The 22,523-nt window shown below is 45.7% G+C and overlaps 1 protein-coding gene across 1 annotated transcript in view; it reads right to left on the bottom strand.

The window, feature by feature from the left end:
* lama5 (laminin, alpha 5) overlaps positions 1-22,523 on the bottom strand; it is a 319,972-nt gene that overhangs the window by 77,036 nt on the left and 220,413 nt on the right. The window contains exons 33-41 of the mRNA XM_086005633.1: positions 20,822-20,937; positions 17,588-17,799; positions 16,339-16,543; positions 10,493-10,637; positions 10,020-10,160; positions 8,834-8,995; positions 1,947-2,051; positions 1,670-1,753; positions 787-1,017 (exon numbers count right to left, since the gene is read on the bottom strand). Coding sequence (XP_085861759.1) covers positions 787-1,017; positions 1,670-1,753; positions 1,947-2,051; positions 8,834-8,995; positions 10,020-10,160; positions 10,493-10,637; positions 16,339-16,543; positions 17,588-17,799; positions 20,822-20,937 — 1,401 coding nt within the window. The remainder of the gene's footprint in view (positions 1-786; positions 1,018-1,669; positions 1,754-1,946; positions 2,052-8,833; positions 8,996-10,019; positions 10,161-10,492; positions 10,638-16,338; positions 16,544-17,587; positions 17,800-20,821; positions 20,938-22,523) is intronic.

The following is a 22,523-nucleotide window of genomic DNA, read 5'->3' as shown; positions in this document are numbered from 1 at the left end:
TTAAAATTCCAAATACTTCAAATTAAGCTAATTTATGGTGCTTCCCTGTTGTCATTTAACCAGGTAGTGACCAATGGCATTTATAAAACATTTAAATGAAATATCAAGACAGCCAAGCACAGATGGCCAGCACTGAAGTGAACTGAACACAAAATAACACTGATAATGGCAACAAGGTTCAAGATAATTTGAAAGAGACAGAGATGCCAAGAAATTAATAAATTATTGTCACTGTCAATCAATGTCATTGCCAATTTATTAGCAAATAAATGGAACATAGCCGTTACCTTGGTAAATGAAACAAGTTTGTAAACATGGGTGCCTGCAATGAGGATGCACAACACAAACTGGCAAGAATATTACAGCAGAGAAAGAGGCCATTCATTCCAACGTGACTGTACCGGCTCTTTGAAAGAAGTATCTAGTTAGTCCCACTCCCCTGCTCTTTCCCCGGAGCCCTGTAAATTTTTTCCTCGGCAAAATGTCAAAAAAAATTACACATTTGGAAGAAAACACTGAGCAATGCACAGGATGTGTCTCTCTCCTGCTGGTGCACTTTGACCTGTTCCCTGTACTATCATTGGGTTCATAACCCTCAAGATGAACGGCAGGATTTAAAAAAAAAAGATCAGTTCCAGAATTTGGAGAGTTCATCTACACAACCCAAGCTCACAACCAATAACTGCAATTTTAGAAAGAGGTTGATCCATGTTAATGACCAACCCACCCACCAGCAAGGCATAAACACCTCAGTAAATAGACACCAAAGGAACGAATCTCACGTACCTGACAGGAATCTCCTACATAATTAGCTGGACAGAGACAGATTTCCACATTGCTGGCTGCACTCCCATCTCCTGAGTCAGAAGCTTGCTCAAGGATCACATTCCGCAGCGCAACAAGCTTGGCCAATTGGGAATGGAGGGCTCGAATCTGCAGGTCATCCAGGCTGGCCAACACCATCATCATTTCTTCCCTGGACACAGGGTTGTGTGTTTGCACATGCCTGAAGTTACTCTATGCAAGAAGAAGCACATTCTACACATTAGCAGATGCTAATTACAGGAAACAGAATCCAGTCACTGGATTGAGAGACTTTGCTGCTGTCTTTGTGTCATTCCTTTCTCCGTGTCCAAGCAATCCTTTGTTGAATTGAGCACACGCACTAACCTGAATCGAACCCAGAAGCTGCACCTCAAACCATGACTCCTCTCTTCTTCAAACCCCCAAAATTCCTCGAAACGTGCATTTACATTGCACGCGATTCGCTCCAATGCTAAATTTGCCTGGTGTAAATGCAGAGTTAGTGCGCAACCTGACTCCTAGATGATGTGGAAGTGAGACTCCTTTCTTCCAGGAGTCTAGCTCCGTTTCACTCTGGATTCAAGAGGGGCTCTCTCTCTAGATTTAGCCCACACTGTGTGAAGTAAACCAAATACAGCTTGTAGTGTAAATGTACACTTCGTCTTTTTAAACTCCAAAAATTAAATGAACAGCACTTGCTAAAACCTTGTACAGTTCGATGGGCAGTGCAGACTTGTTCGATACTTTAGCCACATATATCCAAGATGACACGTACATATACACAGCATCGCACTTTACAACTTCAATAGAAGTTCACTTGAGTATTAATTATAAAAAGCAAACAACAAAATGACTGATCTCAAACCTCCACCAGTTGAAGCCAGCTCTCGTGTAGCTGTCCAGGTGCTGGGTAATCCTTCGCTACATACATTATGGTCATTTGGTTGCCCTGGTGAATAAGGAGGAATTATCAAATATTAATACACCCCCTACAAAAAAATAACTGCTTATCTGTGCCAGGAGGGCATATGATTCAGAATAGCAACATTTAGAAATCTTGAAAGCCCACACCCTGCAAACTCAGCACTGCATACGGACAGTCCCGGACTGTGTCATTAGTTCAGGTTTTACAAAAATCTTACCTTCAAAATCACATCAGGGCGGGCTTCAACTGGTAGAGAGAGGATGTCGCCGCGCAGAACTTCGGATCGAAGCTGGTACCTCAAGTGCCCTCCGTACGATGAAACCTTGGAAGGAGAAAAGTTTGTGTCACTTCTGATGGGGATTTAACAGACAAATTAAAAATTTTGATTCCGTGAAAAACGGGTTCGACCAATTAAGGGCCTAGAAATTGGATTGCGCAGCACCCGGTTATCGGGTGAAAAATGGGCTTTCAGACATTCGATCACGACTGACCACACAGCATGCTGCGGCCAGTTTTCTCGAGCCTATAGCAGCAGTCCTTAAAGAGGCAGCTGGAGGCTACCTTGAAAAAGGTACGTAAAAAAATATTAACTTAACTGAACGTGAAGCCAGGAGGAGCGGAAGTGTTCCTCCTGGCTCCACACTGAAACTACGGGCCACTGCCGGCTACTGCTCTCCCCCCTCCCGATCTCCTCCATCAACACCCCCACAGTAGGCTTGGTGCCGTGTCCCTGTCGGCCCATATTCATCCTCTTCGCGACCACAGCATTGCCCCTTGAGGCAGGACTGGCACTTCCAGCACGCCGGTTTCGTCCTGATAATGCAAGAGGACCAATTTTGCGTGGTCCTCTTGCCCATCAGTTTTGGGTGGTTGTCGTGACGTCGCTGAACTAATTTCCAGGCCAAGGTTTCAGATCGGTAGCATTCGTGGATAACTTCTGATAAAGCTATGCAACACTTGAGAACTGGGTTTTCTAAGCTTCTGACACAGGCCAGCATCTGACCAGTCAATGTTACAGCAACATTTTCAGAGTAAAGAAGGACTCGAGCTGATCGTTATTTTGCCTTCAAATCCATAGCTGGATAGTTAAATCAGTCGAGAAAACACCTTGGGCCCGGATTTTGCAGTTGCTATGATGGGGTAGGCGTACTCTCAAAGTACGCCATCATACTGCATTTGAAATCCACCGCAAGTTCAGGATTTTCACATGCGCTTGTGTTACAGGCCATCCGCTCCGCCTCCGAAAACCTAATTGCTGGCACAGTGTTGGGTTATTTGCCCACCAATTGTCCACAATTACGTATGGGAATTTTATAGCTGGTGGAAACAGACACAAGGCCTGCTTCCACAGCGTATGGGGACACCCAAAATGAAAAGAAATCTATTTAAAAAAAAATTAAATGACATCCAGGAAAAGCTTTAATGAGAAGCAATCTTGGTGTATGTTAAAGCTGCAGGTTTCTCTAAAATAACGTTTACATTTTATCACTTTCTGCACAGTTCACAGTGTTTGTTTAGCAGTGGGAATTTTTTTAAATTCGTTTTATGGGATGTGGGCGTTGTTGGCAAAGCCAGCATTTATTGCCCATCCCTAGTTGCCCTTGAGAAGGTAGTGGTGAACCATCTGTGATAATAATAATAACTTCCGGGAAGTTATGTCATCACTTCCTGTGAACTGTGAACTATGAACTGTGTACATACCTCACTTCCTGTCATATGTCACTTCCTGTTGGACTAGTATAAATACTGGACTGTTCAGTATTGTAAGAGGCTTCTACCAGAGGCATGGTAAAGACCTCTCTTGTATATAGTGTGTTTATAAGTTACTTAAAGCTTACTTTAAAGTTACTTGATGGTAAGACTCCTTTTTCTTACATCAATTTAAGTAACTTAGTATTTACACTCACAAATACTAGACCTTCGGACAAACTCGGAGTTAAGGATCCAGGGAACCACCCATCATGGAGAGAATCCTTAGACCTATTGGTCTGGACTTGGACCCGAATACACCAGCAGCTGGCAGGGTATGGAAGCATTGGTACCGTACTTTTGAGAATTTTCTGGATGAATGTAAAGCGGATGCTCCTGCTAGATTGAGGATACTTATCAATTATGTGACCCCAAAAGTGTTCGAATATGTTGATGAATGGGATAATTACGATGAGGTGATTCGGGCACTTAAGAAACTGTATGCCAAGACCCCAAATGAGGTCTATGCTAGACATCTACTGGCCACAGCCCAACAAGGGCCAGGGGAATCAATTAACGAATTCCTGCAAGAACTTCGCAGGCTCAGCATAGATTGTAACTTTCAGGCAGCCTCAGCTGAGCTGTACTGCGAAGAAATGATTCGTGATGCTTTCATCTGCGGGATTGCCTCTCCATTTATACGCCAGCATCTACTAGAAAGTAAAACACTTGAGCTACAAAAAGCTTTTGACCTAGCTTGTTCTCTGGATTTGGCAAAGAGAAATGCAGACCTCTGTCAGCTGCCCAGATCTCGATCTGCTGCTGTAGCTGCAACCAGACAATTCAAGCAGTCTCAGGTGAACCCTATCATGGGGGAATCTAATTCTGATAATTCTGATGAAGAAGAGGAGGATGACCCCACTTTAGCAGCCTCTTGGCAATCTAGGAAGGAATGCTTCTTTTGTGGAGATGCTTTTCACCCTAGGAAAACCTGCCCTGCTCGCAATGCAATCTGCAGTTATTGCAAAAAAAAAAGGACACTTTGCTAAAGTTTGCCTATCAAGGGCCTCTACGAGGGCCAATCCAGCTAAGGCCTACCGAACTGCCCCAATTAGGGCCTATCAAGATGCTCCAGCTAGGACCTATCAAGCTTCCTCTCGAGCTCTCTCCCGAAGAACCACACCGAGAGTTTTAGCCACTCTCTGTGCAACGACACCAATTACAGCTGCTTGCCCACAGAACCTGTCTCATGCAGCCACAAAAATTTCAATTAAAGGGCATACCTTAGATGCCTTAATTGACTCAGGAAGTACTGATAGTTTCATTAAGGAACAGATTGTTGCGAAATTGAAACTACATGTCTTCCCATCGGACCAGGCAATTGCGATGGCTCAGTCATCACTTAATACCAGAATCTCAGGCTTTTGTGTTGTTGATATGACACTTCATGGTCGTATGTATCCCTCCACCCGACTTTCGGTGCTCAAGGACTTATGTAGTGATCTCCTCTTAGGGCTGGACTTCCAAAAACAGCATAAGAAATTCACCATTGAGTTTGGTGGATCCAAACCCAGACTTACTATTTCTAATATACCGTCTAAATTACCGTTTTGTGCATTGTCAGCAGCTTCACTTGATGAACCCTCATTATTTGCCAGTATTCCACCTCGATGCAAACCAATAATAACGAAATCGCGGCGCTTTAATCAGGAAGACCAATCTTTTATTGCGGCTGAAATCTCTCGACTTCTAGCAGAGGATATCATCGAACCATGTTCGTCGCCCTGGCGGGCTCAAGTCGTCATTGTCAAGAACCCTCTAAAACCTCACAAACAGCGACTATGCATCGATTATTCGCAAACCATCAATCAATATACCGACTTGGACGCCTACCCATTGCCACGCATTGATGATATGGTTAATAAACTGGCCGAATACAAAGTGTTCTCAACTTACGATTTAAAAAGTGCCTATCATCAGGTACCCTTGAAGGTCTCAGATAAGCAGTACACGGCCTTTGAGGCTAATGGACGGCTGTACCAATTTCGTCGCCTCCCATTCGGGGTTACTAATGGAGTGGCTGTCTTCCAACGGGCAATGGATGGCCTGGTTAAGCAGGAAAACCTAAGGGACACTTTTCCCTATCTTGATAACATTACCATTGCAGGTCACGATCAACAGGAACATGACGCCAACCTCCAAAAATTTCGGGATGCCCTCCATCGCCGTAATTTGACCCTGAATGAATCCAAATCTGTTGAGTCGCAACCGACCATCAACATCCTTGGCTACTGCGTAGGCAATGGTATCATTAAACCAGACCCAGAAAGACTTCGCCCGCTCCAAGAGCTCCCGTCACCTAAGAATCCGGCTTCTTTACGTCGGGCTCTCGGTCTGTTTGCATACTACGCTAAATGGATTCCTCATTTTTCGGACAAAATCCAACCCTTGCTGCATGCTAGATCATTTCCACTGGGAACAGCGGCTGTTGCAGCCTTTAACCTTCTCAAAAAAACAGTTGGAGAAAGCGGCTCTGCACTCCATCGATGAGAATCTCCCTTTCGTGGTTGAATGTGATGCCTCAGAGGTGGCGATCTCAGCTGCTCTGAATCAGGAAGGTCGTCCTGTAGCATTTATGTCCAGGACCTTACAAGGTGCCGAGCTACATTATCCTCCGGTTGAGAAAGAAGCCACAGCCATCATAGAGGCAGTACGGAAGTGGAACCATTTTCTAGCTCGCCAGCACTTTACATTGATCACGGACCAACGATCAGTCGCCTTCATGCTCGATAATCGAAAACAAACCAAAATTAAGAATAAAATACAACTTTGGAGGATGGAACTGGCCTCTTTTGGTTATACCATTCTCTATCGGCCTGGCAAGGAGAATGTGGCCCCGGACACCCTCACACGGGCATTCTGCTCCACTATGTCATCCTCTACTCTCATGGATGTCCACAATGGATTGTGTCATCCTGGCGTTACGCGCATGCTACATTTCGTACGATCACGGAATCTCCCTTTTTCCACTGGAGATGTAAAGAAAATATGCTCAGAATTCCGGCTTTGTGCGGAATTAAAACCTCAGTTCTTCCGCCCCTCAGATGGTATACTCATACATGCAACCCAACCGATGCAATGACTTAGCATCGATTTTAAGGGCCCAGTGCCCTCTTCAACTCGGAACACATATTTGCTCACCATGATCAACGAATATTCACGTTTTCCGTTTGCCTTCCCCTGCTCCAATATGCTGGCGTCCACAGTAATCTGCTGCCTTGAGCAGGTATTTTCTCTCTGTGGCATGCCGGCTTATATTCACTCAGATCGTGGTCCATCCTTTATGTCAAGGGAACTCAAGGACTACCTCTCAGAACGGGGAATTGCTACAAGCAAAACAACACCATACCATCCCATCGGAAATGGGCAGGTAGAGAGGTATAACGGTATCATCTGGAATTCCGTACGTCTCGCTTTAAGATCTCGGGGCCTACCAGACCAGCAATGGGAAACAGTGCTTCCGGATGCATTGCACTCTATACGGTCCCTGCTTTCTACAGCCACAAATACTACACCTCATGAGCGGTTCGTTGGATTCCAGCATCGCTCATCTCATGGGACATCACTCCCGTCATGGCTAACTACTCCTGGACCTGTATTACTCCGAAGATACGTTCGGACGTCTAAAAATGACCCTCTCGTAGACGAGGTCGAACTAACCGATGCCAACCCCACCTATGCAAACATACGATATTCCGACGGCCGAGAATCTACCGTATCATTACGGGATCTGGCTCCCTGCCCACCAGGACCTAGTGGGACATCGGGTGATGGCATTTCACCAGGAAACTCTTGGGACCTATCGGGTACCCCTCTCCAGGATCCTGATTGGACACCAACTAGCTTGGTGCCGGTAGAACCCCGTACTCAAGGTTGCGACCCTCCCAGTACCGCGCATGAAAGTACTGATCCGTCACAGACCAGCTCTGCACCTCCCTCTGAACAGAGGCAGTCCGACTTTGAACCTATTGGGGCTCGTACTCGAAGCCATGATCTCCCCGACCCTTCACAGGGCAATCCAGGCCACACAGACTCTGACCAATGGCCAACCGCATGTAAGCGGACCAGCGACCCTCTACGACGGGAATCCAAACGGGTGCGACTCTTCCTTGTTCGGCGGCTGCGGACCAAAAGGTAGAACACAGCCTCCTAATCCTGCAGGAGGGAAGAATGTGATAATAATAATAACTTCCGGGAAGTTATGTCATCACTTCCTGTGAACTGTGAACTATGAACTGTGTACATACCTCACTTCCTGTCATATGTCACTTCCTGTTGGACTAGTATAAATACTGGACTGTTCAGTATTGTAAGAGGCTTCTACCAGAGGCATGGTAAAGACCTCTCTTGTATATAGTGTGTTTATAAGTTACTTAAAGCTTACTTTAAAGTTACTTGATGGTAAGACTCCTTTTTCTTACATCACCGTCTTCTTGAACCGTTGCAGTCCGTGTGATGCAGGTACTCCCACAGTGCTGTTAGGTAGGGAGTTCCAGGATTTTGACCCAGCGACGATGAAGGAACGGCGATATATTTCCAAGTCAGGATGGTGTGTGACTTGGAGGGGAACTTGGAGGTGGTGGTGTTCTCATGCGCCTGCTGCCCTTGTCCTTCTAGGTGGTAGAGGTCGCGGGTTTGGGAGGTGCTGCCGAAGAAGCCTTGGCGAGTTGCTGCAGTGCATCTTGTAGATGGTACACACTGCAGCCACGGTGTGCCAGTGGTGGAGGGAGTGAATGTTTAAGGTGGTGGATGGGGTGCCAATCAAGTGGGCTGCTTTGTCCTGGATGGTGTTGAGTTTCTTGAGTGTTATTGGAGCTGCACTCATCCAGCCAAGTGGAGAGTATTCCATCACACTCCTTACTTGTGCCTTGTAGATGGAAAGGCTTTGGGGAGTCAGGAGGTGAGACACTCGCCGCAGAATACCTAGCCTCTGACCTGCTCTTGTAGCCACAGTATTTATGTGGCTGCTCCAGTTAAGTTTCTGGTCAATGGTGAGTAATGCTGGGACTTCTGGGAATTATGAGTGATGAATTGGATTCCCACGATAAAAGCTAAATCTGTAATTGATTTTAAAGGCTGTAGTAATGAAGTAATGTAATAATTTAAATGAATGAAAGGCAATCTGTTTTCTGATTAGAGGACGCATGTGATCCCAGGTACACTTCCGCACAGGCTGCGTCCCTGGGATCCGTGGGGCATTACGCCGCCCTCCTACTCACAGCGTCAGAGTGCAAGTTTAGCAGGAGGGCCGCCATCGGGTAGGTGCATACTCCGGAGGCAATTTTTGGCCCCTTGTAGTCTGTGGACCTTACAAGGGGTATCAGTGCTCGTGGAAATGAATCTGCCTCGACATACCTGGTCTCCAAGGTAGGGGGACGGTGCCTGCCAGTACAGCTCCTGGTAGATATCGGCCACATCACGAAGATCAACTTCAACCTCTCTCTCCGCAGGGTTGAGGGATACCGGCAATTCTTGACGATCTCCACTCAGCAACTTCCAGTCATTCATATGAACAAACTGAAATTGAAAATGGCACAGAGTGAAAGGTTTCTCAAACTAAAACCTTTAACATTGAGGTTCATTTTTCAGAAATATGTTTGCATTCTGGTGTAGGACATTTAGGTTCCATTGAATTGCCCCAAGATTTTGTTGTGAAGAAAATCTATGACTATTCGACCCTTCTGCTGCTACAAACCCAAACAGAGATCAGATTCTTCACTTGGGTCTGAACAATGCTCTCCTGGAATGATTCATAACCCTCACATCCTCGCAGCAGTTCATAAATTAAGACAACCCAGAAGAACAAATTATATTCTTGCTTGACAGAGATAGTAACCTCAAGGCAGCTTCAAGCATAACCTCACTCAGTGGCAGAAGGGTCGGTAACCAGAGGACCTAGATTTAGGGTGATTGGCAAAAGAACCAGAGGCGACAAGAGGAAAACATTTTTTTTTTTACGCAGCGAGTTGTTGTGATCCGGAATGCTCTGCCTGAAAGGCCGGTGGAAGCAGATTCAAATAGTAACATTCAAAAGTGAACTGGATAAACACTTGAAGGGAAAACATTTACAGGGCTATGGGGAAAGAGCAGGGCAGTGGGATTAATTGGATAGCTCCACCAAAGAGCTGGCACAGGCACGATGGGCCAATCGGCTACCTTCTGCGCTGTATCATTCTATGATTCTAAATAAAATCAGAAGATACACGCAGGTCAGTCAGGATCTGAAAGATAAAGATATAGGGGCAAATGTTATGACAGGGCATGTCCACCACAGAGCTTCACACAGCAGGAGTTTGGGTCTTTAGGTCATGCTGCACCATGAGCACTAAATCAGAAAATCTATCCATGGCGTTTCTGGTGCCGATCTTGGCCTAAAATCTGATTTTTGTTTAATTTCTGTCATTTTCAGTTTTTCTTTCTGTCATAGCGCATCAGTGCGACGGGTCTAACCCATAAAAACCATGAACTCAGTCAAACAGTGCCGTCAATAGTGGAGCCTTCGGAGGAGAATTTGACACCACGATGGCAATGTGCAACTCACCGCAGTCCTTCTCTTGTCAGAGATCCGGCAGCGATCGGTTGCCCCGAAGCAGAAGCAGCTGGTGCATCCTTTGGGATTGGCTGGATCCAAATAGAATGTTCCAAGGCGGCAGGTGTCACACTGCGGGCCTTCCACGTTTTCCTGAACAGAGAAATCCAGGAAAGAAAAGAGATGAGCGTGCACATCTCGTCCTACCTTTTAGTTAGTGAGACCTGTAACATGAACCAGGGCCAGGGTGGCCTCCTGGACTTGTTCGTTTTTTATTTTTTTATTTTTGACGTCTTTCTGATCTACTTCATAAAGTACCCTGTCGGTTCATTAAAATATTCAGTACCTCCATGAACCAAGTTTAAAGATGTATGAAAGCACACCATAACCTGATCAAGTGTTTTAAAATGATCATTTTGCATTTCGGGTTATCTGTTGTACGGTCACATGTTTAACTCAAGCGGCTCTGCTTTAATAGGACTGACCTTGCAATGACATCGCCCGGTGACCGAGTCACAGATGCTGGCTTGCGTTCCGGCCTCATTACAGTCACATGGCATGCAGTCTGGGTAGTGGTAGTATCCAGGGGCACAGCGATCACACTGACGTCCAGCCACATTAAGTTTGCACCTAAATAAAGAGAGAATCAGGTTAGCAATTAAGAGGAGGCCCATCACAATGCTCTAGGCCTGGATGCTCAACTTATTTCAGGCTGCAAATAACAGGGTAAATCCTGCACTCTCACGCAGTGCTACGCTCAAAGGGAGCGAGAGTCAGAGATTCGGTGCTCCAGTGTTGGAGCACTATCTCTGACTCACGCTTCCTTTGACTGTGACTCTATGCTGGGAATCTGGGTTCGGTGTATATAACATCTCTTTAATACATGGAATACTCTCCAAATTCTGCATAGGATAAAAGCCATTCAAACAGCATCTTCTATTAACTGAGCCTTACTGCAATTATATAGGGCCTTGGTGAGACCACACCTGGAGTACTGTGTACAGTTTTGGTCTCCTTACCTAAGGAAGGATATACTTACCTTAGAGGCAGTGCAGTGAAGGTTCACCAGACTGATTCCTGGGATGAGGGGATTGCCCTACGAGAAGAGATTGAGTAGACTAGGCCTATGTTTCCTAGAGTTTAGAAGAATGAGAGGTGATCTCACTGAAATGCATAAAATTCTTAAGAGGTTTGACAGGGTAACATAGAAACATAGAAGATAGGAGAGGAGTAGGCCATTCGGCCCCTCCACCCTGCTCCGCCATTCAATGCGATCATGGCTGATCATCCAAATTCAGTACCCTGTCCCTGCTTTCTCCCCATAACCCTTGATCCCTTTAGCCTTAAGAAATATATCCAACTCCTTCTTGAATATATTTAATGAATTGGCCTCAACTGCCTTCTGTGGTAGAGAATTCCACAAGTTCACCACGCTCTGGGTGAAGAAATTCCTCCTCATTTCTGTCCTAAATGGCTTACCCCTTATCCTTAGACTGTGACCCCTGGTTCTGGACTCCCCAACCATCGGGAACATCCTTCCTGCATCTAGTCTGTCCAGTCCCGTCAGAATTTTATAAGTTTCAATGAGATCCCCCTCATTCTTCTAAACTCCAGCGAGTATAAGCCCAATCGACCAAATCTCTCCTCATACGTCATTCCTGCCATCCCAGGTATCAGCCTGGTGAATCTTCGCTGAACTCCTTCCATGGCAAGAACATCCTTCCTCAGATAAGGCGACCAAAACTGCACACAATACTCAAGATGTGGTCTCACCAAGACCCTGTACAACTGCAGCAAGCCATCCTTGTTCCTGTACTCAAACCCCCTCGCTACGAAGGCCAACATACCATTTGCCTTCTTAACCGCCTGCTGCACCTGCATGCTTAGCTTCAGCGACTGGTGCACAAGGACACCCAGGTCTCGTTGCACTTCCCCTTCTCCCAATCTATTGCCATTCAGATAATAATCTGCCTTCCTGTTTTTGCCACCAAAGTGGATAACCTTGCATTTATCCACGTTATATTGCATCTGCCATGCTTCTGCCCAATCACCCAACCTGTCCAAATCATCCTGGAGTTTCTCGGCATCCTCCTCACAACACACACGCCCACCCAGCTTTGTGTCGTCTGCAAACCTGGAGATATTACATCTAGTTCCCTTGTCTAGATCATTAATATATATTGGGAATAGCTGGGGTCCAAGGACCGATCCCTGCGATACCCCACTAGTGTCTGCCTGCCACTCGGAAAAAGACCCGGTAGATGCTGGGAGGATGTTTCTCCTGGCTTGGGAGTCTAGAACTTGGGGGTTAGTGTCTCAGAATAAGGGGTCGACCATTTAGAACTGAGATGAGGAGAAATTTCTTCACTCAAGAGGGTGGTGAATCTTTGGAATTCTCTACCCCAGAGGGCTGTGGAGGCTCAGTCGTTGAGTATATTCAAGACAGAGATCGACAGATTTTTAGATATTAAGGGAACCAAGGGACATGGGAATAATGCAGGAAAGTGGAGTTGAGGTAGAAGATATGCCATGATCTTATTGGATGGCGGAGCAGGCTTGAAGAACTGAATGGCCTACTCCTGCTCCGATTACTTCTGTTCTTATGAGGTCAACCATTTTCTTCTGGGGAACGACAGGGAAAGGGGACGGGGGTGGGGGAGATATCTCTGGTTGTTAATATTAGCAGCATTGCAAACAAAACAGGAAGGTTTCTTATATTTGCTAATTGTAGCAAAATGGCAAAGATTAAATATCCTGCTCTGTCTTGTATCATCACTAACATGCAGAGAGACCAGAGGAAAGCTTCCCTGATGTTCACTGACACTTGTTGCCAGGTGAGCATGTCAAATGATAAAGCATCACGTGGACACAATAAAAGGAACAGTTCGGAGAATTAAAACCGGCATTTATCAGTAAGCAAGCGGAAAGGAACATTGTGTAATTGAATTCCTATAATACGGTGGAAAAAAAATTCCAACCAATAGAAATGTATTGACGCCTGTACCTCGACTAGCTGGTCTCTAAGTTAAGCAACGCGTCGACTTTAAAATTCTCATCCTGGTTTTCAAATCCCTGCATGGCCTCGCCTCTCTATCTCTGTAATCTCCTCCAGCCCCACAAACCCGAGATATCTGTGCTCCTCTAATTCTGCCCTCTTGAGCATCCCCGATTTTAATCGCTCAACCATTGGTGGCCGTGCCTTCAGCTGCCTAGGCACTAAACTCAGGAATTCCCTCCCTAAACCTCTCCGCCTCTCTTTCCTCCTTTAAAACGCTCCTTAAAGCCTACCTCATTGACCAATCTGTCCTCATTTCTTCTTATGTGGCTTGGTGTCAAATTTTGTTTCATAACACTCCTTTGAAGCGCCTTGGGATGTTTTACTACATTAAAGGTGCTATATAAATACAAGATGTTGTTGTAAGTAATATTCTGTGCTGGTAATTTATCAACTGATATTAGACTCAACTCAGGGCACTTGTCTACATAAACACAGCACCGATTATACTGATTCAGATTGAGGCACTTTTATAGTGCAGCTAAATACTCACTAATTATTCCTGTAGGTAGGTCACTGACTCAGACAACCCTGTGTAAATTAGATTTTTGTTTTAAAAAGCTGCAAATACTAGAAATCTATAATGGCCCAGAAATTCGGGTCTCCATGGGTGAGTACGCACGGGTTACTCACCCGTAGGCCCAATAGAAGTGCCGGTTTTGTGCATGCGCGGGAAACTGGAACTTTCGTTCCCTTAAAGGAAGAGGTTCAGAGGTTGAATGCATGCACCAGAGAGGCTGCGCGTGCGCATGGAACTTACGTTTGTTTTGCAGGTTTCTCCAGGAGGATAAGTCTGCTTTTAACAAGGTAAGTGGTGAATTAATTAAAATTAAAACATTTTTCCACAGGTTTATTATTTTTAAATACTTTAAGGAAAGGTAAGTTTATTTTTAGCCCCATTAGAAAATGTAATTAATTTTCTCAAACATTTTAATTATTGTTTAAAATAGTTATTTTATGTAATTTATAGTTATTTTAAAAATGTGATTTAAAAAAAATGTATTTGAAGTTTTAGTTATGTTTTGGGGCTTATAGTATTTATAGTTTTGACAGCTCTTCCTGCCAATTTTATGAATGGGCATTTCCCTGCTACTATTGGCTCTCCATGGCCCACGTGATCCCAGGGGACGCATCGAACTAACTGCACCCCTGGGATACGCGAGCACTGTGCGCCGGCAGTTGGAGGAGGCCCAGGATCGGAATCCCACGCGGGCCCACAGCTCAACGGCCGGCGCGCTAGGTAAGTGCAGGTCGGAGGCTTGCACCCGCGGGAAGCCTCCGACCCGAATTTCTGGGCCAATATATTAAAAACTTTACATCTGCATGTTCTTCCTGCCTCTAAAGCCTTATGTCCTTTTGTCATGTATTTGTCACATTATTGTCAACTTTTTGACAATCATAAATTGCAATGCCCACATTAAGAATGAGAATTTCCAGTGTAAACGTGTCATGCTGCAAATAGATCCAGTTGTGTGTCTCCCAGCTCCTCACTTGCACTGCAGAGAAACTCCTTTGCTCCAACCAACTCTACTTCTATGCTTCTCGAACTGCCATAAGTACGTTTTGTTATTTAATTCTAAATAGTAATAATATAAAATCGAAGTCTATTATATAAAAATAAGGACTATATGACTTTGAAATGATGACTGAATCACGTCTGCATTCCTGGTTCAGTTATCCTCTGTTTTCTTCACCTGAGGGACTACATTTGGCCTCAAACCCCAACATGCAACCACACATGATATTGACTAGTCTAAAATTAAACCAGGAAAAGCAGATCAATCAGAATCGGAAAAGGTAAAAGACAGGTTACTATTTTGGGTAGAAACCATGGGGCAGGTTCTCATCGTTACCACCTGGGTGTCAAGCCCCGGAGAAGGGCACCAAGGATCAAGGGATATGGGGAGAAGGCAGGGACAGGATACTGAATTTGGATGATCAGCCATGATCTCATTAAATGGCGGAACAGGCTCGAGGGGCCGAATGGCCTACTCCTGCTCCTATCTTCTATGTTTCTATGTTTTACTGGTCAAGGGGAATCGCACATCTGTGAGAGAGCACAGCTACAGTTCCTTCCATTTAAATGAATGGAAGGAAAATTGAGTGGACTTTGTTAAGGACGTGTAATCCTCGCCACCCAACCTTCTGTGCTCTGTCCAGGTGATGCTTCGAGCCCTGGTGCTGAAGACAAAAAAATTCAACTCCATTAGTGGGAGACTGACTGAAATGATGAGCTGCTTTTTCTCTTTTCAGATGCCGATGGACCTTGCTGTGTATTTCCGGCATTTTCTGTTTTTGCTCCTGTGGAGCGGAGCTACACTAAAGCCGCACAAAGCGTCTGGAGTTTCACTGGTTATCATTGCTCCGTTGAGCGCGATCTGAAGCACGGATGTGGGTAAATGGAGTTCCACAACTCTTGTTTTGACTTTACAAATTCCACGACCTGATGCTATCTCCCTGAGACCAGATAGGAAAAACCACAGGTACATAAAAGGTCTATGTTGGCAGCTACTATTCCAAAACAAAACAGATACTGAATGCTTCAAGCACTTTGCCACTCACCCTGTCATGAACAGCTTTCTTAAGGTCCTTTAACATTGGTGCGAGCAGGGTGCCATCATTTCCCGACACACGGGCCTCACTCAACTGTCGGAAACCCCAGTGTAAACTTGCCAGATTTGCTAAATCTAACTGCTGGTTAAGACCCAGAATCCTAGTGACCAAAATCGGGCAGGTGAACATTGAGGTTGATGGTAACTGCGCTAGATCCACAACTTTCGTGAACCAGCGGCACAGGTACACAGCGGACACCAGTATAAAAGGGCTCTTGAAGTTGCAATGGGTTGAATTTTCACAGTCTTATATTATTAACAAAATATCTTGTCGTCCCCCCACTCCTGTGAATAAGAGAAAGGTGCCCCCTCATTCCCTTTTGTAACGAGACCGAATAAAACAATTAAAACACACACACTCAGGAATGGCTTGTGTATCTGCTCCATGCAGCATAAAGTTTATAACAAAACTTGTCTGAGATGCCCCTCCTCTAGTCTGACTCCCTCTCGCATACCTTGCTGCCAAATAGCACTGTACCACGACTATCCTGGTATTTGATAACGACTAATCTACTCTCAGTTGATCAGATAAACCTCAGACAAAACCATGGGGAGCATGAAGTTGCCCAGGAATTTGGCATCAAACTGCTACATTCCTGCTGCTGTGAGGCATCGTTGGATAGTGTATCAATCGCATCGACCGTGAGCTCCGGGACCACCTCACCTGCATTGTCCGCTCTCGGTGTTACATCCAGGCCTGGTCCGATCTTGAATCCCCAAGTGTGAGCAGTTGCAGTGTTCACAGCCAACCAGTGGGTGGCAGCCAAAGGTCTGTGGCTCACAGGCAATGCACTCCGGTTGAATGGTCCGTGGGGGACATATGCAGTGACCTGTGACCTCTTCACACAAACGTCTGCCACAGTTACATGCTGGAAAAGCAACAACAACAAAAAGAATTGGGAAGTTTGTTCCAATTGTTAAATAAGATGGTTACATTTCCAAGTAGGGGAGATTGTTGCACAAAACTTCCCCTTCCCTCTTCATTTTTTTTCCTCTATCCCTATTTTAGGTCCCGTGCCAGGAGACATTCACCAGCAGAGAGGCAGGCAGATAATCTACTCCCAGGCCTGGGTCAATGCAAGAGTAAATCTATCTGGCTGACTGGTGAGGATAGGATCAATCCTAACATAGAATCATCCAGCACAGAAGGAGGCTATTCGGCCCATTGTCACTATGCCAGCCCTTTGAAAGAGCTATTCCATTAGTCCCATTCCCCTGATCTTTTCCCACAGCCCTGCAATGTTTTCCTTTTCCAAGTATAAACCCAACTCCCTTTTGTAAGTTACTCTTGTATCTGCTTCCACCGCCCGTCCATTGCCGAGGAGACTCTACAGGCTAAATAACCCGCTGAAGCCGACATGTGGAATTCCCGCGGAGCGGTTCTTCCGATGTTCTTCCCTTTCTCTGGGGCTACGGCGATCTTATGCTGAAGTGGCATCAGGAGATCGGGAAAAGCCCGGGAAAATTCTACCCCCGACTTGTTTCGGATCACACCTGCAGAAGCGTTACTTGCACGAGGCACTGGAGGGTTGCTGGCTTGTGTATCCCTTTGGAGGAGGGCAAACTGGGGGCAGGGATGAGTTCTTTTCCCTCCCCTCTGCTCGTGTGGCTCATGAAGACAGGCCCAGTCGAGATCAGGAGTTCACCGTGCGGAACTCTACATCCCAGTGCGGCTTCACACAGCCTTTAAAAACATGTTAAGACGCCCCTTTAAGTGCAGAGAAGTTACTTCAAATATATTTAGGTGCATTTTCCTCCGTTGTCCCTAATGATAATATACCACATTGTGCTTGTTAAGTTAAAAGTTGTACTAAAGTTGCCAATGTGTTAAAATCGTTGGAGCAATCATTTCAGCTGTCAGTTCGGAACAGCCCGTGCACTGGTTTAACTTAAATAAGAAAACTGGCCCTTACGTCTGCAGTTCGGGAATCCGTAGTACCCGGTAGCACAGCGGGAGCAGTCGCGGCCAATCACGTTGGGTAGACAACCGCACTGGCCTCCAAAGGGGTCACAGGATGTGCTCGTGGCGCCCACTTCATGGCACATACAAGGCAGGGCACCATTATTGTAAAATGCAGAGAGAGACACCACAGAGTCTTTGCAGAATTTTGAGGCAGTAGCGGGACTACAAGAAATTCAGACATTTGCAATCACATTTCCACTTAGAAAAGACAATAAACGTTAAGAGAATAGTTCAAACAATGAACACTTGCAAAACTCTTTCCATTCTTAGTTGAAGCTCGCCAGTTTGAACGTAGTTAGGACTGTTACACTTCAACTTTTCCTTTTGGATCAAACCCATAATTCAAAATTCAACCTTTATTGTAAGCTTCCAAATTTTAATACATTTCAAAACTGATTGCAAGTAAAGAAATTACACACTTTAGATAAAATATCAATGTTATTTCATTTCTGTTACAGTGACAAAAGCTTGCATTTTTAGAGCATGTTTAACATAAAACATCCCTACAGGGCTTCACATAGGAAAGCGATGGATTGAGTGGTACAGAATTTAAGACAGAGACGGATTGAGCGGTGGAGGATTGAGAAGCGATAGTGGTAGAGGACAGAGGAGAGAGATGGACTGAAGGGTGAAGCAGAAAGTTGCAGAGGTTTAGAGAGGGAAATCCAGAGGATGGGGTCAAGATCACTAAAATCCCTGCAGCCAACTGAGGAATGCTGAGAGATAGAGGTCTGTGGGGCACAGGTAGGGACATTGGTTTGAAGGAGGTTGCAGAGGTGTAGTGTGAAGCGAGGCCATGTAAGGAGTTGTCAGAGGATAATAATTCTCCTTTCTGAATTTGGTCCATTAGGATATAGGGAGCCAGTGGAGATCAGTGAGGGCATATGTGTTGGATAGAAACATAGAAGATAGGAGCAGGAGTAGGCCATTCGGCCCTTCGAACCTGCTCCGCCATTCAATGAGATCATGGCTGATCATCCAAATTCAGTACCCTGTCCCTGCTTTCTCCCCATATCCCTTGATCCCTTTAGCCTTAAGAAATATATCCAACTCCTTCTTGAATATATTTAATGAACTGGCCTCTACTACCTTCTGTGGTAGAGAATTCCACAGGCTCACCACTCTCTGGGTGAAGAAATTCCTCCTCATCTCAGTCCTAAATGGCTTACCCTTTATCCTTAGACTATGACCCCTGGTTCTGGACTCCCCGGCCATTGGGAACATCCTTCCTGCATCTAGTCTGTCCAGGCCTGACAGAATTTTATAGGTTTCGATGAGATCCCCTCGCAATCTTCTAAACTCCAGTGAGTATAAGCCCAATCGACACAATCTCGCCTCATACGTCATTCCTGCCATCCCAGGTATCAGCCTGGTGAATCTTCGCTGCACTCCTTCCATGGCAAGAACGTCCTTCCTCAGATAAGGCGACCAAAACTGCACACAATACTCAAGGTGTGGTCTCACCAAGGCCCTGTACAACTGCAGCAAGACATCCTTGTTCCTGTACTAGAATCCTCTCGCTACGAAGGCCAACATACCATTTGCCTTCTTAACCACCTGCTGCACCTGCATGCTTACCTTCAGCGACTGGTGCACAAGAACACCCAGGTCTCTTTGCACTTCCCCTTCTCCCAATCTATTGCCATTCAAATAATAATCTGCCTTCCTGTTTTTGCCACCAAAGTGGATAACCTCACATTTATCCACATCAACATGCATTTGCCATGTTTCTGCCCAATCACCCAACCTGTCCAAATCATACTGGAGTTTCACGACATCCTCCTCACAGCATACCCTCCCACCCAGCTTTGTGTCGTCTGCAAATTTGGAGATATTACATCCAATTCCCTCGTCCAGATCATTAATGTATACTGTGAACAGCTGGGGTCCTAGGACCGATCCTTGCGGTACCCCACTAGTCACTGCCTGCCACTCGGAAAACGACCCGTTTATACCAATTCTCTGCTTTCTATCCGCCAACCAGTTCTCTATCCAAGTCAGTACCTTGCCCCCCAATCCCATGTGCCTTAATTTTGCACGCTAATCTCTTATGCGGGACCTTATCGAAAGCCTTCTGAAAGTCCAAATACACCACATCCACTGGTTCTCCCTTATCTATTTTACCAGTTACATCCTCAAAAAATTCCAGTAGATTAGTCAAGCACGATTTACCTTTTGTAAAGATGAGTGAGACTTTACTGTGGACAGGATATGGGTGGCAGAGTTTTGGACAAATTGGGTTTATACCAAGGGAGGAGTTTGGGAGGCCAGCAGGAGGACACTGCGAACTTGAATCTTAGGATAAAATTATGCATAATGGCTTCAGCAGTGGCGGGGGAGAGATAGGAATAAATATCAGGGAATGTGGCAGAGACAGAAGCTGTCTGGTGATGGACAGCACGTGGGGTTTGAAGCTCAGCTCCGGGTCAGACACGACACTGAGGTTGCACAGTGTTTGGTTTGGCCTCATTGAGCAGCCGGGAGAGAAATGTAGTCGGGAGGAAGGATACGGAGTTTTTGGCAGGAAGTGACTTGCATTTATACAGCACTTTTATCATGCTTTTTGGAAACACCCAAGTGCTTCACATGCAGGGAACTACTTTGAAGTGCAATGACTGTCGTTATATAGGCAATCACTTTGCACTCAGCAAGATCCCACAATCAGTATGAGCCACCAAAGTTCACAGCCTAGAAGGAGGCCATTCGGCCCATCGTGTATGTGCAGCTCTTTGCTAAGAGTTTCATGAGAGAGAATGAGAGGAACTTTATTTTTTAGTTGTAGGAGGAATGCTGACCAGGGCACTGGGAGAAACTCTCTGCTCTGCTTCAAACAGTGTCTTGGGTTCTTTTAACAACAAACTGAACACGCATGTTAACGTCATATCCAAATGACAGCACTCCTGATAATGCACCAGTCTCTCATTACCACATTGGAGTACTCGTCTAGATTATGCGCTCAAGTCCTGGGACCACCTTCTGACACAGAAGCGAAACTGCCACCAAGTCAGCCAAGCTGATGGAGGAGTCAATCTACAAACTTCTTATGCCGATTGATTATTCAGTTACATAGAAATAAATTATTGAAGGATCTGAAGGGTCCTCAGGAGGTACAAATGAAAAGACACTTTTGACTTTTTGTGATGCTTATCTGCGAAATGTCGTCACTCTGGAAGCAAGGACTTACTTGATATAGAAACTGTTTGCCCCGCAGGTGCTGATGAAATCATAGGACTTGTCCAAAGGTTCTTCAACAAGGTAGTTTGAATTGTAGCTGGCCTCTGGCACAACCAAAACATAGTCCTGGAAAGGGCAAAAGAGTACAAATTGGAGAAGGAGCGGGTGAATTCAGCATTTACTGGGCTAAATAACCGAAAGGTTATTAATAGTTTGTAATAGTTCTTCAATGTTGTGCTCAGCAGGGTGAACTATTACCCCACCTGAACTTCAGACACCAGAAGTGATTGATTATCATGGGGCTAAATTTCCTCAGCTGTTCCGTCAGAGTCTCGCCATAACTCCAGCAAAATGACTCAGAAACAGGATAGAGCCTAGAAATGCCGGGTCCTGATCTAACCTAGGCTTTACTGCTGGGCTTTGAAAGGGATCAAGACTCCACTCAACCCTTACAAGACAAGGATGTGGCGGAATGGATACTAGCGACTCCCGACACTGGGCGCCCCCACTTTCAACAACAACAACAACTTGTATTTATATAGCGCTTTTAATGTAGTTAAACTTCCCAAGGTGCATCACAGGAGTATTAAAAGACAAAATATTTGACACCGAGCCACATAAGGAGAAATTAGGGCAGATGACTAAAATGACTGGAGATAGGTTTTAAGGAGCGTCTTAAAGGAGGAAAGAGAGGTAGCGAGGCGAAGAGGTTTAGGCAGGGAATTCCAGAGCTTAGGGCCTAGGCAACAGAAGGCACGGCCACCAAAGGTTGAGCGATTATAATCAGGGATGCTCAAGAGGGCAGAATTAGAGGAGCGCAGATATCGTGGGGGGTTGTGGGGCTGAAGGAGATTACAGAGATAGGGTGGGGCGAGGCCATGGAGGGATTTGAAAACAATGACATATGGGACCCGACAAGATTCGGGAGGCCAGGATGTTGAGTCAGATGAGGCATACTGACCTCCAGAAGGGTGAAAGTGGAACCACTGGGGAGGCTGGTGGGGTGGTCGGCTCCAGGCCAGAAGTGGCCAGGATCCCCTGAGGAACAGAACGATTTGTTGGGGGGGCGGGGTCATGGGGGTGGGAGGGAAGGGGCCACAGATAGGCTTCTGCTGGGCAAACAGGCAATCTCTGAATGGCAGCCAGGCACCAGGGTTGCCGGCAGCGTGAGGCCAGCAGCTGCCTGAGACGTGCCTATAGTGACATGGACGCCTGCTAACCTCATGCAAATCAGCTGCCTTGCATACTTGTACTTGCAGGGTCAGCAGTGGAAGGAACCGCCAGGCACGATCCCAGTGTAACTGCCAGGATTGTGGCCTGCAGATTATTAGGCCTCACTGGTTTTTGTATTTTGAGTTTCAGTTATTCTCGCCCTTCCATCACAGGAACTTAAGCAACCAGCAGAAATCAGCCAATGGCACGGGACATTCGCTTACAGTGGGGTCAGATGTCAGTGATTCCTTCGCTCAGAAACATCCTGACTGAACTCTGTCCCAGAGGAGTTTAGACTCCAAAGACCTACAGCTGTGAGGCTTGAACTCACAATCTCTTGGCTAAGAGGGAAATGTTCTTTGTGAGAGTTCAGCTTCAACACTTCACAATATTTCCTGCGTACCTCGGAAATGGATAATTTCATGAGAACCAGCTGGTCATACATTCCTACCCAGAATGCACTGGGTTTTATTTTTAATCATGCTGTAATATCTTCACTT

The sequence above is a fragment of the Somniosus microcephalus genome, chromosome 13 (genome assembly GCF_052327205.1).
Source record: "Somniosus microcephalus isolate GS21.2 chromosome 13, FLI_Smic_1.0, whole genome shotgun sequence".
In the NCBI taxonomy this organism is placed as follows: Eukaryota; Metazoa; Chordata; class Chondrichthyes; order Squaliformes; family Somniosidae; genus Somniosus; species Somniosus microcephalus.
Note: the sequence above shows the minus strand (reverse complement) of the source record. Positions and strands in the feature narration are given on the sequence as shown.